The sequence below is a fragment of the Megalobrama amblycephala genome, linkage group LG3, assembly GCF_018812025.1.
Source record: "Megalobrama amblycephala isolate DHTTF-2021 linkage group LG3, ASM1881202v1, whole genome shotgun sequence".
Taxonomy (NCBI): domain Eukaryota; kingdom Metazoa; phylum Chordata; class Actinopteri; order Cypriniformes; family Xenocyprididae; genus Megalobrama; species Megalobrama amblycephala.
Window position 1 is genome coordinate 41,306,395 of NC_063046.1, and position 15,395 is coordinate 41,321,789.

A 15,395-nucleotide genomic window follows, 5' to 3' on the forward strand; every position below is an offset into this window, starting at 1 on the left:
AAAACACTATTTATTTGAAATGTATATCTTTTGTAACATTATAAATCATTTGATCAATTTAAGCCATGTTTGCTGAATAAAAGTGTTAATTTCTTCTTCTCATCTTTTTTTTATTTTATTTATTTATTTTTTTAAATCTTACTTACCCCTAACTTTTGAATGATTATGTATCATGGTTTCCACAACAATATAAAAATTGATTTTTGAAGGGTCACTGACACTGAAGACTTGAGTAATGATGCTGAAAATCCAGCGTTGCAATCTAAGGAAAAAAAAAAAAAAAAATATATATATATATATATATATATATATATATATATATATATATATATATATATATATATATATATATATATATTATATTATAAAAATAATTATTTTAAATTGTTATAATGTTTCACTATATTACTGTTTTGACTATTTTTGATTAAATTAATGCAGTCTTGGTGAGCATAAGAGACTTCCTCCAAAAAACACTAGAAAATCTTAATTATTCCAATCTTTTGGCCAGTAGTGTAAATGAAAAATGTCCAGAATAAATCTTAAAATTCAAATTTTTATAGAGTTATTTTTTTTTTTTTAATGTTCCACATTTTTAAACATCTATTAACATTTCTTTAGTTTTTTTTTTTGTTTGTTTTTTTTAACCAGTAAGACCTGAATGTTTAACCATTCCAAAAAGAGGCCCTCATTTATTTATTTATTGTTTTTAACCACGTTTAAACCGATATGAATATAACTGCTCTCGTCTGGATTGTAAATAGCTTTCGGCATCATGTATGTTCTGGGTGGTACTTGGTCTGACTGGCAGGTTAATTAGCCATTTCTGTCTGAAATTCTGCTGGCAAAGCAAGAAGTGTCAGGGTCAATTTCATTTAATTTTTCATCTCCACTCACAACAACTGCGACCTTCTCCCCTCCAAAAAAATATTACCAGTCACACATCCTTGGAATTGCTTTCTAATTCAATCTTGACTCTGTTAAAAATGAGATTTTTATTTCATGCTGCTTAACAATTGTTAATTTGATTTCTAGCGTGCTTTTTGATTGTCAGCTTTAACTGTGGGTAAGGCGTTAAAATTAAATTTTTGCTCTGAATAATTGGATCATGTTCAACGATTTCTCTCTCGCTGGGATGGGTGCGCTCTGTCTTCTTAATAGAAAGTATAATAGTGACACTGTGTCATTACTTAAGAGTTTGGATGTCTCGTTTTTCGACAGGACAAGGTGCGCACTGAGAGCTATCGAGACTTCATGTACCGCAACATGGACGTTTTCAAGGACAAGGTGAGCATGGGGCTCTTGAAGCCCAGCCACTCTGGCATTTTTAAGTGTTGTAGAAAAAGATACGATGGAGTAACGATTGCGTTGACAGGGCTGATTTAAAAACCCCTCACATTATTTCAAGCTGCAGTATTTTTTTTTAAAGGGGGGTTCTTATGTGTCAACTGCAGTGGGCTGATAACAGGGTAATGGTGGTTCAACGCGCACACACAATATACACCACAGCTCATATACAAATCATTAATTCTGCGCTGACATTGGCTAGATCAGCTTTTGCTGGCCGCAGTTGAACATGGATACTGAAGTACGTGCTGAGCTGGAAAGAAAAGGGTGTGGGGGTAGACGACAAGGCGCTTATCTCGGCCATCGTGCTCCAGCCAGTGGACTTTGGCAAATAAGGGTTAGACCCTGTCAGCATGATAAATGCCTCGAGTGCCATTATTACACATCTGCACACTCAAGATGGCACAGACAAGCTGGCATAGCGCGGAAAGGTCACACGCTGCTCCTTTAACCCGCAGGTGGTGCTTGACGTGGGATGTGGTACGGGAATCCTTTCCATGTTTGCCGCCAAAGCGGGAGCCAGGAAGGTCATTGCTGTCGACCAATCAGAGATTATTTACCAAGCCATGGACATTGTCAGGTAAGTCAACATTCAACTGAAGTAATGAACAGGTGTACGAGAAAGGCCCCATTGGGTTAAAGTATTAGTTCACTTTGAAATGAAAATTAGCCCAAGCTTTACTCACCCTCAAGCCATCCTAGGTGTATATGACTTTCTTCTTCATAATCGCTGAAATATTAATAAATATCCTGATGCATCCGAGCTTTATAATGGCAGTGATAGGCGTCAGTGAGTATGAGCTGAAGAAAGTGCTTCCATCCACATCCATCCATCATAAATATGTGCGTAGAACGTACGCAGAAAGTGTAAAATTCTTACAGTTCACAAAGCTTAAGTTACGTCCTACGCCTTCCCTATTCAACTTACGGAAAACGTGTAACTGACGTGACGCCAATATGGAAGGTGGTCTGGCGGAAGCTACATATTTTAACTGGTTTAAAGGGGACCTATTATGCCCCATTTTACAAGATGTAAAATAAGTCTCTGATGTCCCCCGAGTGTGTATGTGAAGTTTTAGCTCAAAATATCCCACAGATAATTTTTTATAGCATGTTAAAATTGCCACTTTTTGTGGTTGAGCAAAAATTCTCAGTTTCAGTGTGTGCTCTTTAAATGCAAATGAGCTGCTGCTCTCTGTCTAAGAGGGCGGAGCTTCGAGAGCTGATTCTTCCGTGACAGGAGTCAGTCAGGAAACACTATAATGTCAGAAACAACTGCGAATATATGCTGCATGGAGATAGAACAGGTATAGTTTAGTTTAATTACAGTTAGAACTTATATTGTCTTCTTGTTTTTATCTACTATATTAGTGCAAGCCTGTTGTACCGTCCGAATGATGGCCAAAACTTTACAGATGAATTTTATGACATTTATTGTACTTCACACAAAATAAGAAGTGTCTGTAGAAAATCACTGTAAGAGCTTAATAAAACACAGTACACATGTGCATTAAAATATTATCCATAAATTCTCTCTCCCTTGCATTATCATCAACATACATCGCGAATTACACAGAAACACTAGTTACAACTAACAGTAAACAAATATATAAGTCCTTATGCATTTTCGGGTGGTGCTTAATAAACTGGTACATTTTATATCAATAAATCAGCTCCGATGAACTGTAATAAAGCGCTCTCACCTTTATTACTGCCGTATCCAGTATCACTCTGGAGGCTGTAAGCTGGATCACAAACAGTTTGTACTTACATATTCTTGAGTAGCACATTTTTAGCACAACCTCTGTTTTGTATTGTCTCTTTGTATTGACATTCATTCCCAAAGCAGTCCGGAGTGAAATGATTCGCGCAGACATAAACGATTTTCTTGGAAAACAAAATTAATCCAACCTCGTCTTCAGCAGCTCAGATTTCAGGAGTAAATGGAGAGAGCTCTGTGGATTAAGCCATCTAGCTACAGAACACCTAAAACGCTTATGAGACATTCTTGTCAGTGCAGCAGTAGCGGACTGTGAACTCGCTCAGAGCGATTCTATGTTAAAACGGCAGTGTCTGTCATTTGAAAAAATAGTTACACCATATTTGGTATTTCCTGAACATCTCCTCTATCAATGTAAAGTTTTTTTAAATGGATTCCAAAGTGTTTTCCACTTTATTTTGATGCTGTCCCCAACACTGTTGGGAAAAGTTACTTTTAACTCTCTCCCTGCCAGCATTTTTTTTTTTTTTTAAAGTTGCCAGCCACCAACAGCATTTTTGATCATTTTCATAAAATTTTTTATTTTTTATGAATATATATATTTTTTTAATAAAATATTTTTATGAATTAGCCACCAACAGCATTTTTGATCATTTTCATAAAAAAATTGTTTTATATCTGAACATACAATATATTTAAAGAAGGAACAAATGTGCTTTTAAAGGTGCCCTAGAATCAGAATTTGAATTTACCTCGGCATAGTTGAATAACAAGAGTTCAGTACATGGAAAAGACATACATTGAGTTTCAAACCCCATTGTTTCCTCCTTCTTATGTAAATCTCATTTGTTTAAAAGACTTCCGGAAAACACTCTGATCTCAACATAACACCGACTGTTATGTAACAGTCGGGATCATTAATATGTATGACCCCAATATTTGCATAATGCCAGCCCATTCGAGACATTAGACAAGGAAAGGCAGTATTAACGGCTGGATCTGTGCACAGACAAGGTAAGCAAGCAAGAACAGCGAAAAATGGCAGATGGAGCAATAATAACTGACATGATCCATGATATCATGATATTTTTAGTGATATTTGTAAATTGTCTTTCTAAATGTTTCATTAGCATGTTGCTAATATACTGTTAAATGTGGTTAAAGTTACCATCGTTTCTTACTGTATTCACGGAGACGAGAGTCGTTGCTATTTTCATTTTTAAACACTTGCAGTCTGTATAATGCATAAACACAACTTCATTCTTTATAAATCTCTCCAACAGTGTGTAATGTTAGCTTTAGCCACAGAGCATAGCCTCAAACTCACACAGAATCAAACATAACCATCTAAATAAATACTTTACTCACATAATTTGAAGCATGCATACAGCATGCATGATGAACATCTTGTAAAGATCCATTTGAGGGTTATATTAGCTGTGTGAACTTTGTTTATGCAATGTATATATAGTCGAGAGCTCGTGGGGCAGAGGGAGCGCATCTCTTAAAGGGGCCGTGCTGAAAAAATCAGTGCATAGTTAATGATGCCCCAAAATAGGCAGCTAAAAAAAATTAATTAAAAAAAATCTATGGGGTATTTTGAGCTGAAACTTCACAGACACATTTAGGGGACACCTTAGACTTATATTACATCTTGTAAAAAAACAATCTAGGGCACCTTTAAACAAACAAACAAACTTCACACGTTCTTTTAATCAACTTGAATGTGGGTAAGTTTAAAAAAAACAAAAAAAAACATTTTGAACAAAAAGGCTACAACATCCATAAGTTATACTTTTATCACATGTTTCTGCTCCTTTTTTCCTGTGTTTTGATCCGGAGATTCTCTACTCTTTCAGAAGATGTGTAATAGCCCCCCTACTGTATAACAAATGAAAATTCTGAAAAACTGAAAATTCCGTCAGTGGTGGGGAAAGAGTTAAAAGTAATACATTGCAATATTGTATTACTCCCTAGTAAGTAATTGCTTTATTTGATGACAGAATTTTCATTTTTGGGTGAACATTCATTCATTCTTTCAAACATCTGATTCATTCAGGAATTAAGTAAATGCTCTCTTTATGAATGATTGGTTCACCCGATTGACTCGCTCAAAATGTGTATTTATTCCACTCAGAGAAGCACAATCGTAATATCTTCATGATATAAATATGAGACAAAAACTCATACAGGGGCATTTTTTGCCCTGATATCTTGAATTTTCGGGGCATAAAACTGCATAGCGGCTCCATCACGCAGTGAGTTGTTGCCTTGCTTCATGTTCGTCACCAATCAACTGTATGAAATGTAAGATGAACTATAGGTCTGGGGCAAGGCGGGTGTATTAAATGCGTTAATAATTTTAATTTTAACAAGTTAACTAATTAAGTTAACGTGTTAAATCCACAGCCCCCAAAAAAATATACACACACACACACACACACATACATACACACACATACATGAAAGCTCTGATTTAGCACTTTTGCTGGAAAACTTTGGCATCTTATGTAATTATTGATTGTTTTTTCAGTCTTCAAATCATTCTTAATGATGTTTTCAGGACTACCACAAGTCAATATTACACTTGATCTATGTCTAGATAACATTATATTGGTGACAAATCAGCAGAATTTGCAATAACAATGTGTAATACATCACAGATAACTAAACAAATGTCATAAAAATGGTTGTACAAGACCAATTAATCCAAAATGTTCAGTGACAACACAGCATTGGCCTAAAAGAGGAAGTGACAGACCTGTTCGCTGGCTCAAGAAATACACCAACACTGAGACTGGGCCAGCTGGCTTTATTACCCTGCAATTTCGTCCCCAAGCTAGTCCTCTTTTTATTTGTCTCAGTGGTTAACGTCAATGTATTTGCAGACTGCAGTCACGTTCCTAAAGGCCTGTCATTTACCTCTACCCAGTCGACTTCCAATCTCCCCTACTTCCATCCCAGCTCCGTGTCTCACACGCACGCTAAACATACAAATAGACTCCAGCCTGGCCTTTCTGCTTCCTTTTACGACCTATCTGCCCATTAAAATTACCTCATGTATCACCTCCGAGGGCACTTCTATTTCATCCTGAAGCAGGAGTATAGTTTTATTTGTTGGAGTTGAAATGTGTTCACCCCATGTGGTGTCTCTGGGAGATTTTTTTGATTATGGTTATTGTTATTATGTAAGTCTGAGGAGTCGAAGCAGGCAGAAGGATGAAAGGAAAATGAAGTTTAATTTTACAGCTCGCTGGGCCGCTGTTGGGCTGAGGCCTCCTACATGATGCCTGAGTGTGAGTGGGTTTTTACAGAGGTGATGTTTCTGGCGACCATTATGCTTTATGCGGCTTTATAGAGATGAGAATAAAGAATCTCAATTTATTTTTTAATTGAATGCTAAATACAGTATATAAAAGCAAGCAGTATTAAAGGAATTAAATAAACACTTTGACAGAAGTGCATGTACAATGGAGTTTTCGCCATAGTCTTTATTATTTACTTTTACTTTGAATAATTAAGCAGAAACTTTAAAGGGTTAGTTCACCCAAAAATGAAAATTCTGTCATTTATTACTTACCCTCATGTCGTTCCACACCCGTAAGAGCTTCGTTAATCTTCGGAACACAAATTAAGATATTTTAGTTGAAATCCGATAGCGCCGTGAGGCCTCCATAGCCAGCAATGACATTTCCTCTCTCAAGATCCATAAAGGTACTAAAAGCATATTTAAATCAGTTCATGTGGGTACAGTGGCTCAATATTAATATTATAAAGCAGCGAGAATATTTTTGGTGTGCCAAAAAAACAAAATAAAAATAATTATTTAGTGATGGCCGATTTCAAAACACTGCTTCAGGAAGATTCGGAGCATAAATGAATCAGTGTATATTAATATTAAACCACTGTACTCACATGAACTGATTTAAATATGTTTTAAGTACCTTTATGGATCTTGAGAGAGGAAATGTCATTGCTCCCTATGGAGGCCTCACTGAGTCATTGGATAACTAACTAAATAAACTAAAATATCTTAACTAAAATATCTTAATTTGTGTTCTGAAGATTAACGAAGGTCTTACTGGTGTGGAACGGCATGAGGGTAAGTAATAAATGACAGAATTTTCATTTTTGGTTGAACGAACACTTTAAAATGACTAAAAATGAGGGAAGTTGCAATTTATCCTGAAAGAGGAAAAGAATATTAGCAACACCTCAATACAGAGATTTTGAGATTTGTACAGAAGAGTAATTGCAGAAAAGTGTTTACTTTATTATTTATAGAAGCATGTTTTAATTATATTATAGTTTACTATTTTTTTTATTTCATTATGTGCTTTTGTCATTTTATTATTAATATTTTTTCAATATTGCTGTTTAGGTTAAATACTTTTTTCAGTTATAGTTTTAGTTTATTTATTTTCAGTTAATAATTTTAGTCCTGCTTAAAATTTTATGAACTTATTTCAGTTTATTGCCTAGGCAGCAAGTTTTTCAAGTAAAATTTATGTTTTGTTTTGTTTTATTTCAGCTCTATTTTAATTAACAGAAATGTTTTTAATAGTTTTGGGGCTGTTTACTTCACACCGCTTTCAACTTTTGAAACCACTTATGACACCGCTTTTCAACTTTTCTTTTTTTGGCCATTCATTTACACTACAGTGTTTTGAGGGCCTGAAAAGCAAAATGGGATTCGAAGTGCAAGTTTTTGAAATGTTTTGAAACAATACCGTTGTCATCTCTGTGTAAACTACAAAAACGTGAATTAGTGAAAATGGTGATGACATGCACATGAGTATTAAGCCCAGAACACACCAAAGCTGATGCTGACGAACTAGTGGCGACAAAAGCAGACTGTGGGGTTGGCCCACGTCGGCAGCGTCTGGGTCCAAAGTTGCCCTGTCACACCAAACCGATGCTTGACACCAAACGACCAAGTAGCAGGACCGTAGCATGTCGAATCAAGTGAAAAAAAGCCTACAACGACCAACTTCAGCCAACGGTGCGGAACACACTGAGAAAACTTAGTCGGCCGATGAACATAAACTGCCCGATGGCCGACCGTCGGCTTGGTGTGTTCCAGGCTTTATGTGTTCAGGCACAGAGTGTTTCTTTACAAAGTGACATCACCAACTACTGGCGTGGAGTGAATAATACATCGTTTTTAGACATTTTTCGCAGATCCGTGTGAGTGACGTTCATTTTGTTAATGTTGTCTTCTGTACACGAAAAACGTAGAGAAAAAACTTTTCCAATTTTAGTACAGTTGTACCTTTAGTTAATGATAATAACCATGCTTTGTAGGGGAGAGCGGGGCACAACCTAACACTTTTTGACTTTCTCAGTTTGTGTAAATCTACTTGGGGTTCAGGGAATTTCTTTTGTTCCACATTAATTTCACACATGTCTGGTACAAATATGTTGCTTTGTTTCATTAATACAGTGTATACTTTTTTCTTTATTTACCCTGAAAGAAGGGATGTGAAATGTGACAACATGACCATTTGACAGCTAAAAATGTTATGGGATTAAATTAAAAAATATACATGACAAACTAAAATATTTTGTCAATAAAAGACAATTTTTTTTTCATATAAAATAATAGCTTTTTTTTAGAAATTCAAATTTAAATAATTTTGTAGTTTGACAATGAACACTGCAAAACACCATGGTTTCTCAACAGAAATTCATAAAAGTTAATTATGCCAGTTATATTGTAACTGTATAGAATAGCATATTGTTCTAATAGCGGGCACATTGTAATGCAGTGTTACAACGAACCCTGTCTGCGCAACTGGACTTTAAATCTGGTTAGTGTCTTCTGATAGTTAGTGAAGTATTAAAGAACTACCCAAACTGCTAAACAAGAGAGTGGAGATTAAAATAATATCAGATTTGTCTAATTTTAAATAAAAACAAAAAATATAGATGAAAAATTTGCTTAAGTTTGAAAATTACTTTTGCTATTGTTAAATAAATATTCAGTGATATCTTCCAAAGATATTCAAATTTTTTCGCAATTTTTTCTCTATATATTGTCGATATGGCATCTAGTAAATACGCTAAGTTTCTTCATGCTAGCGTGTGTGGAAGTATTTAAACCACGTGTGTTACAACTAACCCCGTGTTAGTTTGTGCCCCGTGCTCCCCTACACTTTAAAGAAATGTTTTTTAGCATTTGCAAATAAAACAACGAAAATTTTTTACACAAATACCATTTCAATATTTCTACTAAAAAACTTCTGGTTTAATTCAATTGCTTGTTTCTTTGTAATTGTCACATTTGCTAGAAATTTTAGTAAAAATTGAGTGAAAATTACTACAATGTAAATTCTACATCTTATACTTAATGATAAAGTCTTTTATGACAAACAATATATACTAAGTATGAAGAATAATGGACAAAATGTTGATTGTCTAAAACTATTACATTTCTCGATAGATGTATGATAATGTACTAGTCTGTGATCTAAAAGTCGTTCTAAATGAAGACTCTTCTACAATCAAAATTTTTCACAAAATTTTGTGTTGAACTTGTATTATGTGTAATGTTGCCCTGGCTTTTTGTTCCATAAGTGTATTATTAATGTTTTAGGAGCATTTACTGCAGAAATCCATATAATCCCCACATGATCTCTACAATTAGATAGTTATTCCCTAGATTACACCATTTAACACCAGTCATGGTGCAGATTTGGTGGATAATCCAGTCTGTCATTATCACTTTACATCTTAAATCCAATCATTAGTCCCAGAGGATCAATATTCTTTGATCATATTCCCTAAATCAAGTACCATCCCGTGGAGGGAAGTATTAAAGTGTCCCAAATCCTCCCTTCCTCATCCTCCTCCTTCCCCCCCTATAGCTGACATTGTCCTCTAAATTAACCCAGTAATGAGATTAGCGTTTCCTTGCTCTAGACAGTCCGACAAAGGAGGGGTGGATAGAGGGAGCGCTACAATGGGATTCTGGAAGAGTGTGATAGCGCGAAGGTGCAGAGATAAGGATCGGTTGGGCAGAAATGCGCTCTGCAGTCTTGAGTAATGACTCTGTCCCTAGTAACATTAGCTGTCATGATAATGGAGTATTTAGAGAGATTGATGCCCAGGGTTACCGGTCAAAAAGGGAGCGATCATTTAAATGTGGGGGGTGGAGGAGGGGGGGTGTTCACGCACGTTTACATGCATATACACAAACACTCAGGTGAACAGTAGTTCGCTGACCCTTAGTGCAAAAGGTCATGGAAGGAGGTGCTGTCAAATTGGGACCGTTAGTAGTGTTGTCCCAGTGAGTCCGCTGTGGTGTGTGTAATTTGCATTAATTAGCAGCCGTTTTTAAAGGGATAGTTCACACAAAAATTAAAATTCTGCCATCATTTGCTCTCTCTCAAGTTGTTCCAAACCTGTATGAATTTTTTTCTTCTGCTGAACAACACAAAATAAGATATTTTGAAGAATGTTGGTAACCAAACGGTTGATCCAAACCATTTTTTGTCCCCTTTTTTTTCCATACTATGGAAGGAAATAGGGCCCATCTGCTGTTTGGTTTCCGACATTCTTCAAAATATCTTTTTTTGTGTTCAGCAGAAGAAAGAAACTCATACAGGTTTGGAACATCTTGAGTGTGAAAAAAATGATGACAGAATTTTCATTTTTGGGTGAACTATCCCTTTAAGGAGACTGACTCCTGGCCAAATTAGTGTAATTAACATTTGTTGTCTCAGAAGAAGTGTTCAAAACTAGTCACATACATTTTATAATTGAAGTTTAATTTTGGTTTCATTTATTTTAGTTAATCGAAATACCAAAATCTACTATATCTGTTTAAAAGTTTGTCCATTTTTGCTGTTTTCTAGATCAAATAAACTTGAAGATACCATCACACTGATCAAGGGCAGAATAGAGGAAATTGACCTTCCTGTGGAAAAAGTGGACATAATCATTTCAGAATGGATGGTGAGTCGATGTTTTTGTGCATTTTAATATATAAATATTACTTTGCTTTCTAAAGAGAGGAAAAATTCATTAAGCATATTTTTTTTTTTTGCAATGAAATGCACTGCTTATTGAAGCAAAATGGCTAACTTTGCCTAAAAAGCTCTGCATTTGCAGCAGTTATAGTTGGTTTTGACCCAGAATTAGACAAAGTAAGTGGATGTGTCAGCGTCTTTTTTTTTTCTGCCTAGTCATTTCCCTTTTCAAAACCTGCTCAGGTGTTGGAAAATGAAAAGGCTGAGATGATGTATTGTTGATTGATACATGATATATTGCAGGCGTAATCCATAATGGCATAACTTCCATGCTCATTTTAGAAGTCAAACGTCACTCCTCATTTATTTAGACATGACTGACGATGAATGTGAAAAGTAATGGTTTAAGAGACACATGATAATGATGGTTTTTATTCATCTAGGCTATTGTAGATGGGCAAGTAGAATTTTGTTGAATGCGTTTGGAATTTGTTTCTATTTTTATATTAAAGGTGCCCTAGAATTAAAAATTGAATTTATCTTGGCATAGTTAAATAACAAGAGTTCAGTACATGGAAATGACATACAGTGAGTCTCAAACACCATTGTTTCCTCCTTCTTATATAAATCTCATTTGTTTAAAAGACCTCAGAAGAACAGGTGAATCTCAACATAACACCAAATGTTACGTAACAGTCGGGATCATTAATATGTACGCCTTTATATGCAACATTTGCATATGCCAGCTCATGTTCAAGGCATTAGACAAGGGCTGAATCATCAGACTAGGTAAGCAAGCAAGAACAATAGCGATAAATGGCAGATGGAGCGATAATAACTGACATGATCCATGATATCATGATATTTTTAGTGATATTTGTAAATTGCCTTTCTAAATGATTCGTTAGCATGTTGCTAATGTACTGGTAAATGTGGTTAAAGTTACCATCGTTTATTACTATATTCACGGAGACAAGACTGTCGTTATTTTCGTTTTTTAAACACTTGCAGTCTATATAATTCATAAACACAACTTCATTCTTTATAAATATCTCCAACAGTGTGTAATGTTAGCTTTAGCCACGGAGCACCATCAAACTCATTCAGAATCAAATGTAAACATCCAAATAAATACATACTCATGCGATTAGACATGCTGCATGACGAACACTTTGTCCATTTTGAGAGTTATATTAGCTTTGTGAACTTTGTTTATGCTGTTTAAGGCAAGCGCGAGCTCGGGGGCGGGGAGCACGAGATTTAAAGGGGCCGCAGCCTGCATCGGCACATATTTAATGATGCCCCAAAATAGGCAATTAAAAAAATGAATACAAAAAAAAAATCTATGGGGTATTTTGAGCTGAAACTTCACAGACACATTCAGGGGACACCTTAGACTAATATTACATCTTTTAAAAAGACGTTCTATGGCACCTTTAATATTTCTCCACTTATCTGAACAACCTCATCAGCACTATTGAAAATTCAAAAGCTATTCTGAAAAATGCTATCAATGTGACAATGTGATCACACACACACGCTTGTATATGTGGTTTACGCGGGACTCTCCATAGACGTAATGGTTTTTATACTGTACAAACTGTATATTCTATCCCCCTACACTACCCCTACACCTAATCCTACCCATCACAGAAAACTGTCTGCATTTTTTTCCATTTCAAAAAAACACCATTTAGTATGCCTCTATTCAGGTGTGCATAATTTAATTTTTTTCTTTTACAGGCAAAATGAGCCAAAAAACAGATTTAGCTCAGATTTAGGGCTTATTAAATGCCCGTGAGAAGGATGCAATACTAATGCAATACTAGAAATTGCAAAGTTAAAGCATGACCAATGGACAGCAAAATGCTCATCAAATTACCGCCACTTCATAAGAATCACAACATGAAGTGTTGTAAAATGCATGAAAATGCATGCATTTTTTATGGGCTTTATAGACAGACAGATTGAGAGTGACTCTTGAAGAACCAGCACCACATCCTCTTGTACCACTGTTTGTAGAATACATCTTACAGAATCTGGCGGTAAGTTTTGAGAGTTCATTTTTAGTCCATCTCTGCACTAAAAGACCTAGTTCATTTTTCAGACTAAAAATGAACTCCCAAAACTTTTTTGCTGTCCAATGGTCATGCTTTAAAGGTGCTAAAGAGGATGTTTTGTTTTATACATTTTTGCAATATTACTTGAAACTGTCTTTACTAACTGATAAAAGACTATTTATTAGGTGCACTGAAAGGAATAATATTAATATACATCATCTGTGCATGAGGTAAGGCCTTAAAAACATCAGCCAATCGTTTACGCGATCATCGCGTAAACGATTGGCCCTCTGGCTTGTCAATCACTGCCATTACGTTCCTTGTGAGAGACGTGCGCGGATTGGCCCTCTGGCTTGTCAATTACTGTCATGACGTTTCTTGTGCGAGACGTACGCGGCTGTGCGCTCCACTAACTTTCCACACTCTACAGGCGCTGCATGCAATGTTTTTGTCAGGAGACAGGAGTAACAACTGCAGATTATGAGTTACATGCGGTGAGTCCGACATAATGAATCCACTAACACGACACAGCGAATGCCGGTGGTAAACACTCGTGTTCCAATACTCGTGCACGAGTTTTGGGAGGCTTTCCCTCGAAATGAGCTGTGAAGGAGGGGGGTTGTTCTTATGCATGCGCTCATTTCAAAAACTCACTAACAGTCTTTGGTTTCTCAGTCGACGAAAAGATCCTCTTTAGCACCTTTAACTTTGCAATTTCTAGTATTGCATTAGTATTGCATCCTTCTCATGAGCATTTAATAATTTTTTTACTTTTCAGAGTTAAATCTCTTTTTTGACTTATTTTGCCTGTAAAAGAAAACCTGCCTAATAATTATACACACCTGAATATAAGGCGTTTTTCATTTCCAGCCTTCATGAACAATTAGATATCACTTATAAGTGATTAAATACAAAATTAATAGTATTTATTAAGATTGATGTGGTTTGGAATTGGTAAAATGTGTCTGTAAAAAAATAAAGATATTTATTTAAAATTGGTATTTTTTATCATATTCCTATTACTGGTGTTTGAAAATTTAGGATGCTTCATGCTGTGATTGACACACTTTAAAATCATGTTAAAATGCCTGTAACACATGGTGTCTTGTGGATAATTGTGTTGATTTCTATCCTAGCTATACAGAAAAATTGGTGTTATGGATTTGGCAGTGAGGAAGGCTATAAAAGCTTGCACTGCACTGCACTCCTTGTTTAAGTTCTCTTAATTTGTAGTCTAATAGGAAAGGGGAAAAGTAGGTCATAACACTCGAGCCACCTAGCCACAGGCTCAAAAAAGGACATAAGAGAATCATTCTCTAAATTTGGAAACTTCCAGGACTTCCCATGCGAATTCGACCTGTATGCGATTTTCTGCTGCCTCTGAATTTTTTATCGCTTGCAGGTTAATTGTGAAATAATAAATGTTTTTTATTTTGTCCCCTGTTGTTTGCACATTGAGGCTATAATTCAACAAGCTCAGTGCCTGAGGCAGGGGCGAGCTTGTGTATGATTTTCCTGTATGTACCTGTGTTTGTATGTCTATGTGTATGTGTGTGTGTGTGTGCAATGCTTCTGACAAAGTAACCTGAGATTTGGGTCACTGGAGCACATTATTTTATGATTACAATTCTGGCTTGCTAAATGGTGTAAAAATCTTGCCCTTCATCATCTGTGCAATGTCGTCCATTTTATTCTGAAAACCTCTGAAGTGTTTGTGCATTGCCACCATTTCCTTGTGAAAGCAGGGGAGCGTACAGCCGTTTTCTGAAAATCATTTTTCAAAGGGTTATGGAACAATAGTTTTACAATTACCTTATTACACAGAGTGGTAGGAGACACATGTCCACAGAAAAATGCAGTCACCCTGGTCCACCACCTCCGATATCTACCTTTGATGTGCTTGTCAAAAGGATTAGATGCTGAATCAGGTCAGATGTTTGTGAGCAAAGGGTTGTTGGACATTGATCCATAAAAGCTTCCATACCAGACCATTAGAGTAAGGTGTAATATAAGATTTAATTTGCACTCACTGAAATAAAATTGGTGTAAAATTTACTTACAAACAATTGTTTTACTGCAAGTAAATTGCAAGTAAATTTAACAATTTTTGAAATAAAAAAAGACTGAAGTAGATTTTTTCTCCATTTTTTTTTTTTTCAGTGTAGTCATCAAGCTAACAGAAAGTACACAATGGAAGATTATGGAAGTAAAAAATAAAAAATTCATTGAGTGAGTACAGAAAACTGTTCTTGCCTTGTCTTATTGACTGCGTTAAACCTACACTGTAAAAAATAAATC

The 15,395-nt window shown here is 35.6% G+C and overlaps 1 protein-coding gene across 2 annotated transcripts in view; it reads left to right on the forward strand.

The window, feature by feature from the left end:
• Nucleotides 1-15,395, forward strand: part of prmt3 (protein arginine methyltransferase 3) — a 69,756-nt gene that overhangs the window by 8,341 nt on the left and 46,020 nt on the right. For both annotated transcript variants that reach the window (XM_048185432.1, XM_048185431.1), the window contains exons 8-10: nt 1,222-1,287; nt 1,806-1,927; nt 10,924-11,023. In XM_048185432.1, coding sequence (XP_048041389.1) covers nt 1,222-1,287; nt 1,806-1,927; nt 10,924-11,023 — 288 coding nt within the window. The remainder of the gene's footprint in view (nt 1-1,221; nt 1,288-1,805; nt 1,928-10,923; nt 11,024-15,395) is intronic.